This window comes from Corvus kubaryi, unplaced genomic scaffold (assembly GCF_017639235.1).
Source record: "Corvus kubaryi isolate FWS band 111438036 unplaced genomic scaffold, C.kubaryi_AGA036_p1.0 37300, whole genome shotgun sequence".
Classification (NCBI taxonomy): domain Eukaryota; kingdom Metazoa; phylum Chordata; class Aves; order Passeriformes; family Corvidae; genus Corvus; species Corvus kubaryi.
Window position 1 is genome coordinate 6,615,878 of NW_024581093.1, and position 12,094 is coordinate 6,627,971.

The window sequence follows — 12,094 nt, forward strand, 5'->3', positions numbered from 1 at the left end:
CCCCCCACTAACACGGGCATTGGTGTGAGATCTTATCGGTGTGCCTATCCCAGTGTTTCAGGGTGTTTCCCTGGCTGAAGCACGGCTGCCAGGGTGGGATTGATACCGGAGCCCGTTATTTCAGGGCCTGGCAATTCAAGGGGTCCTCACACATGCCGGGGGCTCAAGTGCTGCTGGCACAAGGGGAAGGCAAGGTTTTGCTCGGGCTCCAGCTGCAGAGTCAGAGTACTTAGTCCAAAGCTCCCAAATATTTCCCTAGAATGAGGGCTTTTCATCCCAGCAGGAAAATACTGGGGGGAGGATGGCACTCGGGCAGCGTGCAAGCTCGGACTGGAGGAAGGGTCACGTCCCCGCCTGCTGTCTACAATCATAAAACGTGGCTGGGGGGAACCAAATCACAACAAACCCCAAAAGTTGCTGAGCCGCCCTCCAGGAAGACATGTGGGCTTCGAGCTGGTGAAGGCAGTTTTGCCCTGCATTATCTCGGGCTCGCCTCTTCCGAGCCCTGAGCAGCCGCCCCGGCCACATCGTGGCCAAGACGGTGAGCGCCAGCGGGAAGTTCCTCAGCGCTTCGGGCTTGGTTTTCCTTTTTCTTTTTTCTTTCCCTTGTATCAGAAGCAAAAGTCGCGGCCTCAGCGGGGAGGGTTGGGCTGTGGGGGGGTGCCTTGCCCGCCGCCCTCCCCCGCCCGGCGCGCGCGTGCCCGTCTGTCTGTCTGTCTGTCTGTCTGTCCCCATCTGGCAGCGACAGCAGCCCCGCTGCCGGTGGTGTGCGGCAGCTGCCTGTCAAAAGCGCTTCCCTCTCTTCCGAGGAGCTCATGGCGGTTCTTGGGAACGGCGAGGCGCGCTCCGCTCACCGCCCACGCCTCGCCGGCGCCGGAGGCAGGCAGGGAGAGCCGGCAGGGAGAGCCCCGGCAGCCGCATGCTGCGGGAACGCTTGAATTTTCGTGCCCAAACAAGCTCCAAACTGCCGCTTTTTGGGGAAAGGCTCCGGTGGCACTGAGGGTTCGGTGGTTTTGCTGCGGGCTCTCGGCACGCCGGATGCCGCCCAGTTTGGCAGGCCGAGGTCCCGGCAGCTCGATGGCTTTCATCTCCTTCCATTGCATTTAATTTTTGCACGACTGCAAGCTGCTAATTGCTTTCCAGTGGCTTGGCCGGCTTCAGTGCTTCTTCATGAGCCAGGATTTATCGGAGCCCGCCTGACCCCGCGAGTGTGGGATGTGATGGGATAGGCTGGGAACCTCATCTCCCTGCCCTGCTGGGCTCCGCGCTGGGCTCCAGGGCATCTCTTGGTTTCATGTTGCTCTTTGCCACCGGCGTCTTCCAAAAGCTTTTTTTGGAAAGTGCAAGTGATTTGGGTCCCAACTCCAAGGCAAAGTTCCCAAAGATACCCCCAAAACCACACATAGATGAGTAATGAATATATTTTTTAAGATGTTATATATATATGCATGTGTGATATATAGATTTTTTTTTTCTTACGGGCTGGATAGTTCAGTGTTTGAGCTCTAAAATAACACCCTCAACAGCTGCTCTTGGGAAACCAGAACAAGGTGCAATCACTTTGCTCTGGGTATCCCCAGCAAAGGACTTTTGATCTGCAACAGTAATTGGGCTAATTAGGAAGCTGCAAATGCTCCCCCTTCTTCCCAGGTGTCTGAGCGGAGCCCCAGCTAGTGGAGAGAGGAAGTCAGGGGCCCTCACCAGTGGAACTGCTCTAATTTTACATAGAGTGGGAGTTCTTGGCTGTAACTGGGCTGTGCTGGGATTGATGCCCTCCAGCCTGGGGAGCCTTTTGTAACTTCCCTGCAATGAAATCTCATAGGTGTAATTTCCTGAACGAGTTCAACGTCCTCTCAGTGCTGCCCGCAGGTGGAGCAAACCCTGGTGGCTTTTTGGGGCCACCCACAGCATGCACCGAATTTGCAGTTCTCAGCTTGGGTTGTGCCCCGGGGGAAAGAGAGTGGCTGTGGGTACTGCACCCATCAACCAGCCCTCAAAAGCCAAAGGAGAACCTTTGGGTTTCCAGCGCCTCGGATCCTCCGCGCTGATGATATCCAGGGAGGAAGACAGGAAAGTGCAGGGGGGCCCCGTGTCCCTGCTCGCCTTCCCCAGGCAGAGGGCCACAAGTGGCAGTGGCACCTCCTGGTGCAGCACCCGCCTGTCCTGCACTCCTGCACATATTTTCCTGGTGAGGCATCAGGCATGAACCTAAAGGGTCCAGGCTGGTAAAACCAGCGGCAGTGATGGAGGGGAAGTGGTTCTTTCCCAGCCGGGCGGGGAGGCTCAGGGTGCTGCTGGCAGCTCACCGGATGCTGGTGGTGAAAGCAGAGCAGGGGCCCTGCCCTTCCTACAGAGCATGTTTGCCTGAGGTGTGGCTGCATCTTCACAGGCAGCTGAGGCTGCAGGGAGACTGCTTCAGGGTTGTCTGTGGGGTGTCTGTGCAGCTGGCAGGAAGGGGGACAGGGACCAGGCAGACCCTGCTGCCCTCAGTGTGCAGCTGTGGGACGATGAGGCAGAAATGTGGCCTGCAGTGGGGAGCTGGCTCCCCATGGGACCAGATGGCTTTGCACAGGGAACTGCGGCAAGGGTGGGAGAGAGAAGAAGGCAGAGGTGGTGGCAAGCCCCGGACTCTGCCTCCTCTGTTCTGCTGGGTTGGTTGGCCAAACCTGGCTGCTCAGTGGGACTCAGCTGGGTGTGGTGGTGTGTGACCCAGGGTTCAGTGGTACCCAGCTGAGTGGTGCCTGAGCTGGTGGTATTTGAGTTGGTGCAAACTGGGGGGTCTGGGGTGGGTGCTTGGGGTGCAGAGCAGCTGGGCTGGCTCTGCCACTCAGTTCCACAAGCATTCAGGATCAGGGGAGAGAATCCCACTCCCCTCCCTGCCTGTCCTGCCTCAAGGAGGGAGCTGCTTCTTCTGGCACAGGGAGCTGAGCGTGACAAGGCCATGCTGTGAGCATGACCTTGGGCTTATCAACATCCCTGGAGTGAAGGGGCCAGGGTCCCCTTTTCCCCATGGCAGCCTGGGGAAACCCAGAATGGCTGGCAGAGGGTGGGGGAAATGGCACTGGAGAATGCGCAGGGACATCAGCCACACAGGCTGGCACATGGGGCTGGCTGGTCCCAACGGGAGTGTGAGCTTCAGGGATGGGCATCTGCCTTGGCTACTTCTGCCAGTGTGAATTTTGGCGGGGAGAGTGCCCACCCAGCATCGCTCCGTTGAGCAGCACGGGGTCTTTGAGCCAGAGCAGTTCCCTGAGGGTCCCGCTGCAGTTGAGCAAAGGAACTCAGGATGCTCTTGGACCAGTCCCTGCAGGCCCATCCACCCGCAAGGGTGGGAGCATTCCGTTCTGTTTTCCCACTGCTGGCACTCCCCTGCACTCCCAGATCCCATAGGAAATGGCCTCAGCATGGCTGGCTCCATCCCAGCACTGCACTGGGGATTTGGCCTCCACTCTCTTTCCTGGCCCTATCCCAGCGCTGAGGGATGAGCCCGAAATAACCCCTCTGGAGGCCAGACAGAAGGAAAGGCTGGAATTGCTGCTGTTGGCAGCCAGGGATGCGAGTAGGGTTTAAAACACGGGAAACCCAATTAACTTGGCTCCACTAGCTGATTGAGCTGGCTGATAAGAATATGATTAATTAAAAGGATGAAGAATAAGTTACCAGGTCCTCACTGCTGTCGGGATGTAGTGATGGCTTAACACATGAAATTGGCTTCTTCTCTTAATACCTGGTGGTTGTATACTGCTGGCCATCAGATCTTCATGGCATCGTCCCCTGGCAGGGACAACCATCCTTGTGTCAACACTGGGTGTGCTCCCTGCTCCCTCTCCCATCCAGCTGCCAGGGAGGAAAAAAGTTCAAGGGGAAAATATAATCCCTCTGGATGGGTGAAGCAGGAAGGACCTTCTTAATTAACTGTGCTTTTCTCACCAAGTGCTGTTTTGGCTTTGGAAGCCCAGTGATGCAGAGGGACAGGGCATCGTCCCCTCCCGCGCTGCCCCTGGCAGATTCCTGCTCGCTGTTCCAAGCTAACGCGAGCTGACGGCCCCATGGAGGCAAGCGGCTCCCTGGCACTCTGCCCAGGGGCTGTAACCTCTGGCAGCGCTTGGGCCATGGGCAAAAGGAAATTTGAACAGTTTTATGACTTTTTGTAGTAATCCAGCCCACTGAAGTCACGCCTGAAACAAGGACAGGTCACCACTCACTGTGTCTGCCTGGCATTGAAGGAGGTGGGAGAAGACTCAGATCCATTCCTTCCCTGTCAAAAACACCCAACCCTAATTCTCAGGTTTTCCACCCATGACAGAGATGCCAGTCCAGTCCAAGGGGTCCCCTGTGTGCCTCTCTCTCCTCCACCTGCAGGAGCCATGCACCGCTCTGGCACCCAATCAGTGGTTCGGTCGTGGCAGAAGTGATGTCTCTGCACAGGGATCATGGGATGAGTAGCACCTGGTCACCCAGGGTGGCATTTCCCAAGGACTCCTGGGGGAATTTTCAGCCCATTCATCCCCTAGGAAGAGCAGCAGTCAGTGCAGACAATGCTGCCACTGCTCCTCCACTGCCCTTCTCTCCCTGCCCCTAATAGGGTGACATCCCATGTCCCAGTGATGGCTCCTTCCTTTGCCCACCCTGCCATTTACTGGCACGGAAATCTGTGCCAACAACCTCAGGATATCTTAGAAATGAGCAAACAAAGCCAACGAGACCTAAAGATGCCAAGTGGGGATGTACTCAATGGTGTTCTGTCTGACAGGGAAGGGACAGGCATCCTCCAGGCCCTGGGGCTCTCTGTCACATCGCTCCAGCACTCATCCTGAAATTAAAGATTATATGATTGGAAAAAAGCATCCACCTGTAAAAGCAGCAGAGCAATTTCCCAGGACCTTTTAATAGCCTTGCTTCATTATCTCCTGCAATCAAAGAGAAACTTGTGTTTGATGAGCACATGGTCCTCAGGAGGCAATTTAGGATCCTGGGGATGAATTTGGGAATGAAAGGGTATTTGGTGGCATCACTGAGTTGCCAAGCTTGCTCACCACAGGAGAAATCCTGAAATCCCTTGTTATTTTAAGAAGGAAAAATCAAAATCTAGTGCAATAAGCTCCTGCAAGTGGGGTTTTATTTGTGGAGGCGGGTTGGATTAGGATTGGGCAGGGAGGGCATGGATATTGCTGGGGGATGTTTGTGTTTGTGGGTGCCCTGTCCCTGCTGGGGGCTGTAAGGACTAGTGCAGATGGAAATAGCTGCCAGCTCCTACTAGGAAAATGATGACTCAAACCAGCCGCTGGGATTTAAGGCTTCTTTTACCGCGCATGAGCTGGGCTGGACGGGGGTTTTCCCCCCCGCTGTGGTCGGGGGCAGCTCCAGGAGGCCCCAGGATGGGGGCCATACAAAATGTGCTCCAGATGATGTCAGGGCTGGGATGCCTCAGGCAGGACGAGGCTGAGCTGGGGAGCCGGAAAGGGATTTTCCCCCTTTCACCAGGAACAAAAATAACACAAGCACGTGATAGCTCATTTCCTTTAGCCTTTAAAAAGCCCCGTGGGATGGTGAGCAGCGGGAGCAGGGGAAGGGGATCAGCCCGTCCTGCTTGGTGGCCCTGCCACATCATAGCTGAAAAAAGCCCTAACATTGCCTTTTACCTGCGAATCTTTCCAGCGTTTTGCATCGGGGTGGGCTGTTACAGCTTTTCACTGGCTTTATCCCAAACTCCTTAAATGCAAACCCTCTGTTTAACAACCACCCTGCTTTTTCCGCTGGCAGCAGCCCAAGGAACTGGTTGCAGTCACTGCTGGCCATGCGTGTGCCATGTAGGCGTGTTAAAATTCCCCGCCAGAGCCCAGAAAAACACTTGAACTGGGATGTGCCTTCAGTTTTCGGCTCTTTCCTTTAAAGATTGTCCCCACTTGAACAAATATTTGTCAGGGGGTTAATGGTTTGTGCGGGAGGTGTCCATGCCTGGCAGTGCAATGGGCTGGGAGAGACTTAGGGGTCCATGTTCTCCTCCCATCCCAACAAGGAGGTTTTTGGGAGCTTAGCAGTCTGTTCCTGGAAAGCAAGCCAGCGTCTTGCAGAAGATGTTTTTCCTAGGGAAGAAGCATCCTGGTGCCTGCCGGCTCCTAATTAGTGCTGCCGGCCTCGGCATTGGCTTAATTGGGGCCAGGGCTGAGCCGTGGAGGTGATGCCTCTGCAGGGTTTGACCTTGGGGGGCGGTCACCCCCTCCCCAAAAAGGCCTGGAGGGGAGGTCATGTCTCCAACGCCCTGGGATTCTGGATCCTGCCCCAGCTCAGTGACTGGGTTAAAAGGGGATTTTCAACCTTTTTTTTTTAATTTGGCCAAGGAGCATGGTCTGGCTTTGGCCCCCACCCCCGACTCGGGGGGCTTGGCCGCTCCTCGCCGGGCGCAGGCGCCAGCACCTCTGCCCTAGCTATTTTTACCCTCCAGGATCACGAGCGAGCAAGTGACCTTCCCCAAGGGACGCGGCCACTCGGGGGGGACAGTCGCCAGCGTCCGTCCCCGGGGTGCCCGTCAGGCTGCGGAGCGGCTGCTTCCCGGCTGTCTCGGCGGCGGCGGCAGCCGGCGAAGAGGGTTTTGGAGGGGCTGCTTGTGGCTTGATAGAGAAGGAGAATTGAGCCTACAGAATGGAGCCGCTTGTTTGGCTCCGGAGGCGAGTTCATGGCTGAGCCTTTGTCTGGCAGAGACAGGGAGGGCACAGTCCGGGAGCTGCTGGGAGTTCCCCAGGCACGGATAGCGATGCCGGCATCTCAGCTCCCTGCGCACCCTGCGCCTGCTTGTCCCCTTCGGGGACGGCTTGTACCCTGCAGCCCCGTGCCTGGGACGGGCTGGGAGGCATTTTGGGGTGTTCAGTGGGGAATACACTCCCTAGCCCCCAGCACCCTCCTCCTGCTCGGCGCAGCCCCCCAGCTCCGCTGTCTGTATCGCCACCCCTTGACCCGCAGTCCCCTCCTTCCCGCTCCAGGCTGGTGTCGTGGTGGCCGTGTTCCCGAGCCAGCGGCTGAGGGCAGCGTGCCAGCGGATCAGCTAAACCCCGGGGATGATGAGCACCGTCGCAGCTGAGCGCCAGCCGGGGCCGGGACCTGGAGGAGCCGCCGGAGCGCGGTGCCGCGGCTGAGGCCGGTGCGCCGAGCTGTGCCGGACCCCTCCGCAGATGCTCCTTGCCTGGCACGTGGAGCCACCGGGGGCCCTCGCCGCGGCCGGACAACGCGGATGGAAAGCTGCAGCCTAGCAGGTAAGAGCCCGGTGCGGTGGGTCGTGGGAGGCTCTACATCCCCCTCCCCACACCGCCGCCTCAGGGAGTTAGTTACAGCTCTCGTTCCCGCAGGGAGCCTCGCTGGCCGGCTGACGCCCTCCCGCGCCCTATGCCCGCGCCCTGTGCCGGAGCGGGCGCCGTCCCCGGCTCAGCCACCCGCCGACCATGAAGTGCTCGTTGCGCTTCTGCTTCCTCTCGGCCGCCTTCCTGCTCGTCTTTGTCATGTCCCTCCTCTTCACCTACTCGCACCACAGCATCGCCTACCTGGACCCCGGCGGGCTGGGAGGCATCCACCGGGTGAAGCTGGTGCCCGGCTATGCCGGGATGCAGCGGCTCAGCAAGGGGGGGCCGTACCCCCGGGGCTGCGCCTGCCGCCGCTGCCCGGCCGAGGAGCCCGGGGCCACCGACTGGTTTGATGGGCGCTATGACGGCACCGTGTCCCCAGTGTGGACCAAGGAGAACATGGACCTACCGCCCGACGTCCAGAGGTGGTGGATGGTGAGCGAAGGGGCGGGAATGCCATGGTGTGCTCTGGCACGGGAGGCACAGATTCCTCCTCCACCATCAAGGAGAGGGCGCTGTCTGATTCCCCGCGCCCTCCTTCCCCTTCTTGCAGATGCTGCAGCCCCAGTTCAAGTCCCACAACACCCACGAGGTCCTGAGCAAGCTCTTCCAGATCGTACCGGGCGAGGATCCCTACCGCTCCCGTGACCCACGCCGCTGCCGCCGCTGTGCCGTGGTTGGCAACTCAGGCAACCTACGCGGCTCCGGTTACGGGCCGGAAATCGACGGGCACGACTTTGTGATGCGGTGAGGGCCAGAGAGCACTGCCGGGGACCTGCCCGCCTGGGCAGTACAGAGACATGGGGTGATGCTGGCACCACCGGCTATTGGGATGAATGGGAGTGAGTCCAGACCTCCCCTGGGTGGGAAACTGCTGCTTGGCAGCATTCAGCAGCTCGTGGTGATCACCCATGTCATCTGCAAAGCACAGGGCATTGGGAGGGTGGTGTCATCGTCCCTGCTCTCTCCCCAGGATGAACCAGGCCCCCACAGTGGGCTTTGAGGGCGATGTGGGTGGTCGGACCACACACCACTTCATGTACCCGGAGAGTGCCAAGAACCTGCCCTCCAACGTCAGCTTCGTGCTCGTGCCCTTCAAAACCCTGGACCTGCTCTGGATCGCCAGTGCCCTCTCCACCGGCCAGATCAGGTTGTAAGTACTCAGTGGGCACTGGTGGCTCACCTAGCTCAAGGACAGCTCCCCTGGGAGCAGTGGGGATACATTGGTTCTTCCCTCCCAGAGCCCCCTTTGGCAACTCAAACTGGAGCTGGGGGCATGGGACCCCCAAGAACTCACCTGCCTCTCCGCTCTTTTCCCAGCACATACGCGCCTGTGAAGCCTTTTCTGCGTGTGGACAAAGAAAAGGTATGTGGGGCTCATCCTTACCCCTGCAACAAGCACCTGTATGGCCATGGCCCCTGTCACCTCATCATTTCCCAGGGTTCCCAGTGCTCCTTCACAGGAGCTTCCTTTTCATGATGCCAAAGGGATCATTGCTGGGGCTCCTGCACTAACCCCAGTCTGTCCTCCCAGGTGCAGATCTACAATCCTGCCTTCTTCAAGTACATCCACGACCGCTGGACGGAGCACCACGGGCGCTACCCCTCCACCGGCATGCTGGTGCTCTTCTTCGCCCTCCACGTCTGTGATGAGGTAGGTAATGGCTCCTTCAGCTCATGGCTTGCATGGAATGGCTTTGCTGGGATCCTGAACCTTACAGGGTTAAGTAAGGAAGTGGATTCTTGGGGTCAAACTGCAGCAGTCACTTACTCTGATTGCCTAACACCACAGTGATGGGCACACCCTTGAGAGGTGGGAAGGCTGTGCAGAGGGATGGGCACCTTCAAAAGTCCCCCCAGCAATGCAGGGGGTGCTGAGACAAGGGTGCCCCAGCCTGGTGGGGGGTTCTGGCTCACTCCCTCCCTTGCTACTGCAGGTGAACGTCTTTGGGTTCGGTGCTGACAGCCGGGGGAACTGGCACCACTACTGGGAGAACAACCGCTATGCCGGGGAGTTCAGGAAGACAGGGGTGCACGATGCTGACTTTGAGGCACACATCATCGACATGCTGGCCAAAACCAGCAAGATCGAGGTTTACCGGGGAAACTGAGGGCTGAGCCTCTGGCTCCCTGCTCCAGCAGGTCCTGCTGCCTGCAGGGGCAGAGGGTGAGGGTCTCCCTGGTGGCCTCAAGCGACGAGCACCAGATGGGCAGCGCAGGTCTGCGTTGCTGACAGAGCCACCCCAGTGGTATTTGGTGCCTCCAGCAGCCAATCAGGTTCAGAGCTAAAGGAGACTTTTTGCTTTTTTAAAATTATTATTATTATTATTAAGAAACCCAGCTGAGAAAGGATTTATAAACACAATCAGCGACTGACCAGGCGGCGGGGGCAGCCGCCTTGCATCTCTCTACAGTCAAACCAAATGCTGCTCTTTTTAAAACAAGACAACCCCCCTGCCCTGAAGCCACGTGACTTTGGGGAACCCCTCGAGCATCGTGTCTGGGCCGAGGGGGCTGAGGGAGCTGTGGCAGCTGCGCAGCCTCACCAGTGGAACCAGCTGCTTCCTTTTTCCTTTATTTTAGTATTTTTCTTTCACCCACCTGGGGCAGCCGATGCCATCGTTTCTCCAGGGAAGGCTCCTGGCAAGAGGCAGGTCCCAGTGCATGGATCCATGGTGGGGAACCAGAAGCTTCGGGAAGCTGGCCATTGCTGATGCTCTGCTGCAGGCTGGCAACTGCTGGCACAGCTGTGCAGGGAGACGAAGAGGAACCCCAACTTTGGGGCCCAGGATCCCTGCTCTTCTACCTGAGGATGGGGAAGGGTAGGACAGATTTCAGGAGTGACTGTACAGGAGGGCAGCTAAGAAACCTGCAGGAGCTGTAGCCGGTCCCTCTGGCTGAGCTCTGTGAGCAGTTGCAGGATGCTCAAGGGGTTGTGGGACGCAGCAGAGTCAAGGAGACAGGATTTCCTTTGCTTTCAGGCTAGGAAAAAACAGATCAGAGATGAGTGGGTGAGTGAACTGTGCTTTTGCTTTTGTGTTGTTCTAAACAGCTCTGGTGAGAAGCTGAAATCCCAAAGTCTTTGCTCCGTTTGCCAGGGGTGGCGCTTGGTTTACACCAGTCTGGTACAGCCGATGCCCTCAGGGTCTCCAGGGCTTCCCAGGCTGGACAGGCAGCCTATGACATGGGATGGGGAGATGCTGAAGGAAACTGTCTCCCCAGAGGTGTCATTAAAACCACTTTCTTTGGGTCAATCAGGTGGGTGTGGGTTTTTTTAGGAGATGCTGGAAAGCTCAAGAAAAAGGCAGCCATCAAAAAGGTCCGCCAGAGAGGGACCCTCTGCCTGCAGGGGCTGTGGGGCAGTGCCCATCTGGAGAAGCTCTACCCGCGCTGCCTGGTTGCAATAGTTAATTTGAAGAACAATCACTGTAGGGTTTTTTGGGCTTGGAGATTTTTTTACCCTTTTGTATCTGGCTTTTCTGTAGCAGCCTCTTACCTGTTTCTCCACTTTGGTTTTGTCATTTTTCAGGGTTTTCTTTTATTTTTTTGAGGTTTCTCTGCAATCGTGAAACATGAGGGTGTGGGTTGGTCACCTGGAGCAGGCAAGTCCGCAGCCCCTGGGCTGGGGAAATTCAGCTTTTCTGTCCACAGGGATTTAAACTCCTGAGTTTTGTGGTAGGTTTTAGCCTGTAGAAGTGGAGCCTCCCTGATGCAGGCAGCCCCAGGACACAGGCTGCTGCAAGCCCTGCTCTCCACTTTCCTGGGTGGTTTTTGTTGAGTTTTTTTGGTGGTTTTTTTGTTTGGTTGTTTTTTTTTTTTTTTTAAATGGGGAAGAAAAATAAAAACCATGAGCAACAATGAGTGCCTTGACCATCTCCCATCAGCAACACCAGGCTGTGTGCGCTCTGGTGGCAGGGACGTGGCCGATGTATCTGGCAGTTGTACCCACTTCCTTCCTCACACCAGGCTGGATCTTAGCTGGGGAGTGCTGCTGAGAGAGAGAGAGAGACACATCCAGGGCACTGTACTGGTGGCTAGAAAGGCCAAATCCAGTGTGATGAGGCTGGACCAGCTCCTGTTGCAGCTGAGCAGGGCCAGGCCTGACAACTGCAGGGTGAGCGGAGACGCTGGGTACCAAACCCGGGTACCGAACCCTCCGGCAGCACAGTGCTGGTATCCAGTGTCGGGCACGCTCGCAGCTCCTGGCTGCCCTGACAGTATTTTTTTTTTGGCTAACTTCCTTCCCCTACCCCCCTTTTTTCTGTTGTTTTAATTATTATTATATTATTATTTTTTATTTAAGCTGTCCCACTAGGACTCGCGACCACTTGTGTCTCCCTGGCAAGGCGGCCGCAGGCAGGCGCGTGCTGCACGGCCGGCGCACCACTGTACTGTACATAGAGGAGGTGTAGGCACAGGCTACGGGCAGGAGGCAGGCAGGGAAGAGGTGCCTGGGCTGGCCCACCTGGCAGAGGTTGTCTGCATCACACAGTACCTGATCCGAGCACCCATCGCCCCCTGCCCCACCGGGAGAGGGAGAGACCAGTGCTCTGACCTAGGGCTAGGAGCAGGCGGGCAGCTCAGCCCGTAGCCTCTGTGTACATGGGTACTTCTGCACACAACTGTCTTAAAACAACTGTTTTTTTTAAAGTCAATAAAAATCATGCATCAAATCTGCTTGGTGATTTTCTTCTGATAGCCCTGCCTGCTGTGCCTTTGCCTGCACCCAAACCTGGGCATCAGTGGGGTCAGGAGAGGAG

The 12,094-nt window shown here is 57.3% G+C and overlaps 1 protein-coding gene across 2 annotated transcripts in view; it reads left to right on the plus strand.

The window, feature by feature from the left end:
* The window catches only part of ST3GAL2 (ST3 beta-galactoside alpha-2,3-sialyltransferase 2), a 13,125-nt gene extending 1,118 nt beyond the window's left edge, over positions 1-12,007 (plus strand). Inside the window, exons 2-8 of one of the 2 annotated variants that reach the window (XM_042027374.1) lie at positions 6,981-7,250; positions 7,329-7,769; positions 7,888-8,081; positions 8,308-8,487; positions 8,655-8,700; positions 8,869-8,988; positions 9,272-12,007. In XM_042027374.1, the coding sequence (XP_041883308.1) occupies positions 7,437-7,769; positions 7,888-8,081; positions 8,308-8,487; positions 8,655-8,700; positions 8,869-8,988; positions 9,272-9,445 (1,047 nt within the window). In that variant the 5' untranslated portion in view covers positions 6,981-7,250; positions 7,329-7,436 and the 3' untranslated portion in view covers positions 9,446-12,007. The remainder of the gene's footprint in view (positions 1-6,980; positions 7,251-7,328; positions 7,770-7,887; positions 8,082-8,307; positions 8,488-8,654; positions 8,701-8,868; positions 8,989-9,271) is intronic. The other variant, XM_042027373.1, reaches the window with a different exon arrangement.
* Positions 12,008-12,094: the final 87 nt, after the last annotated feature.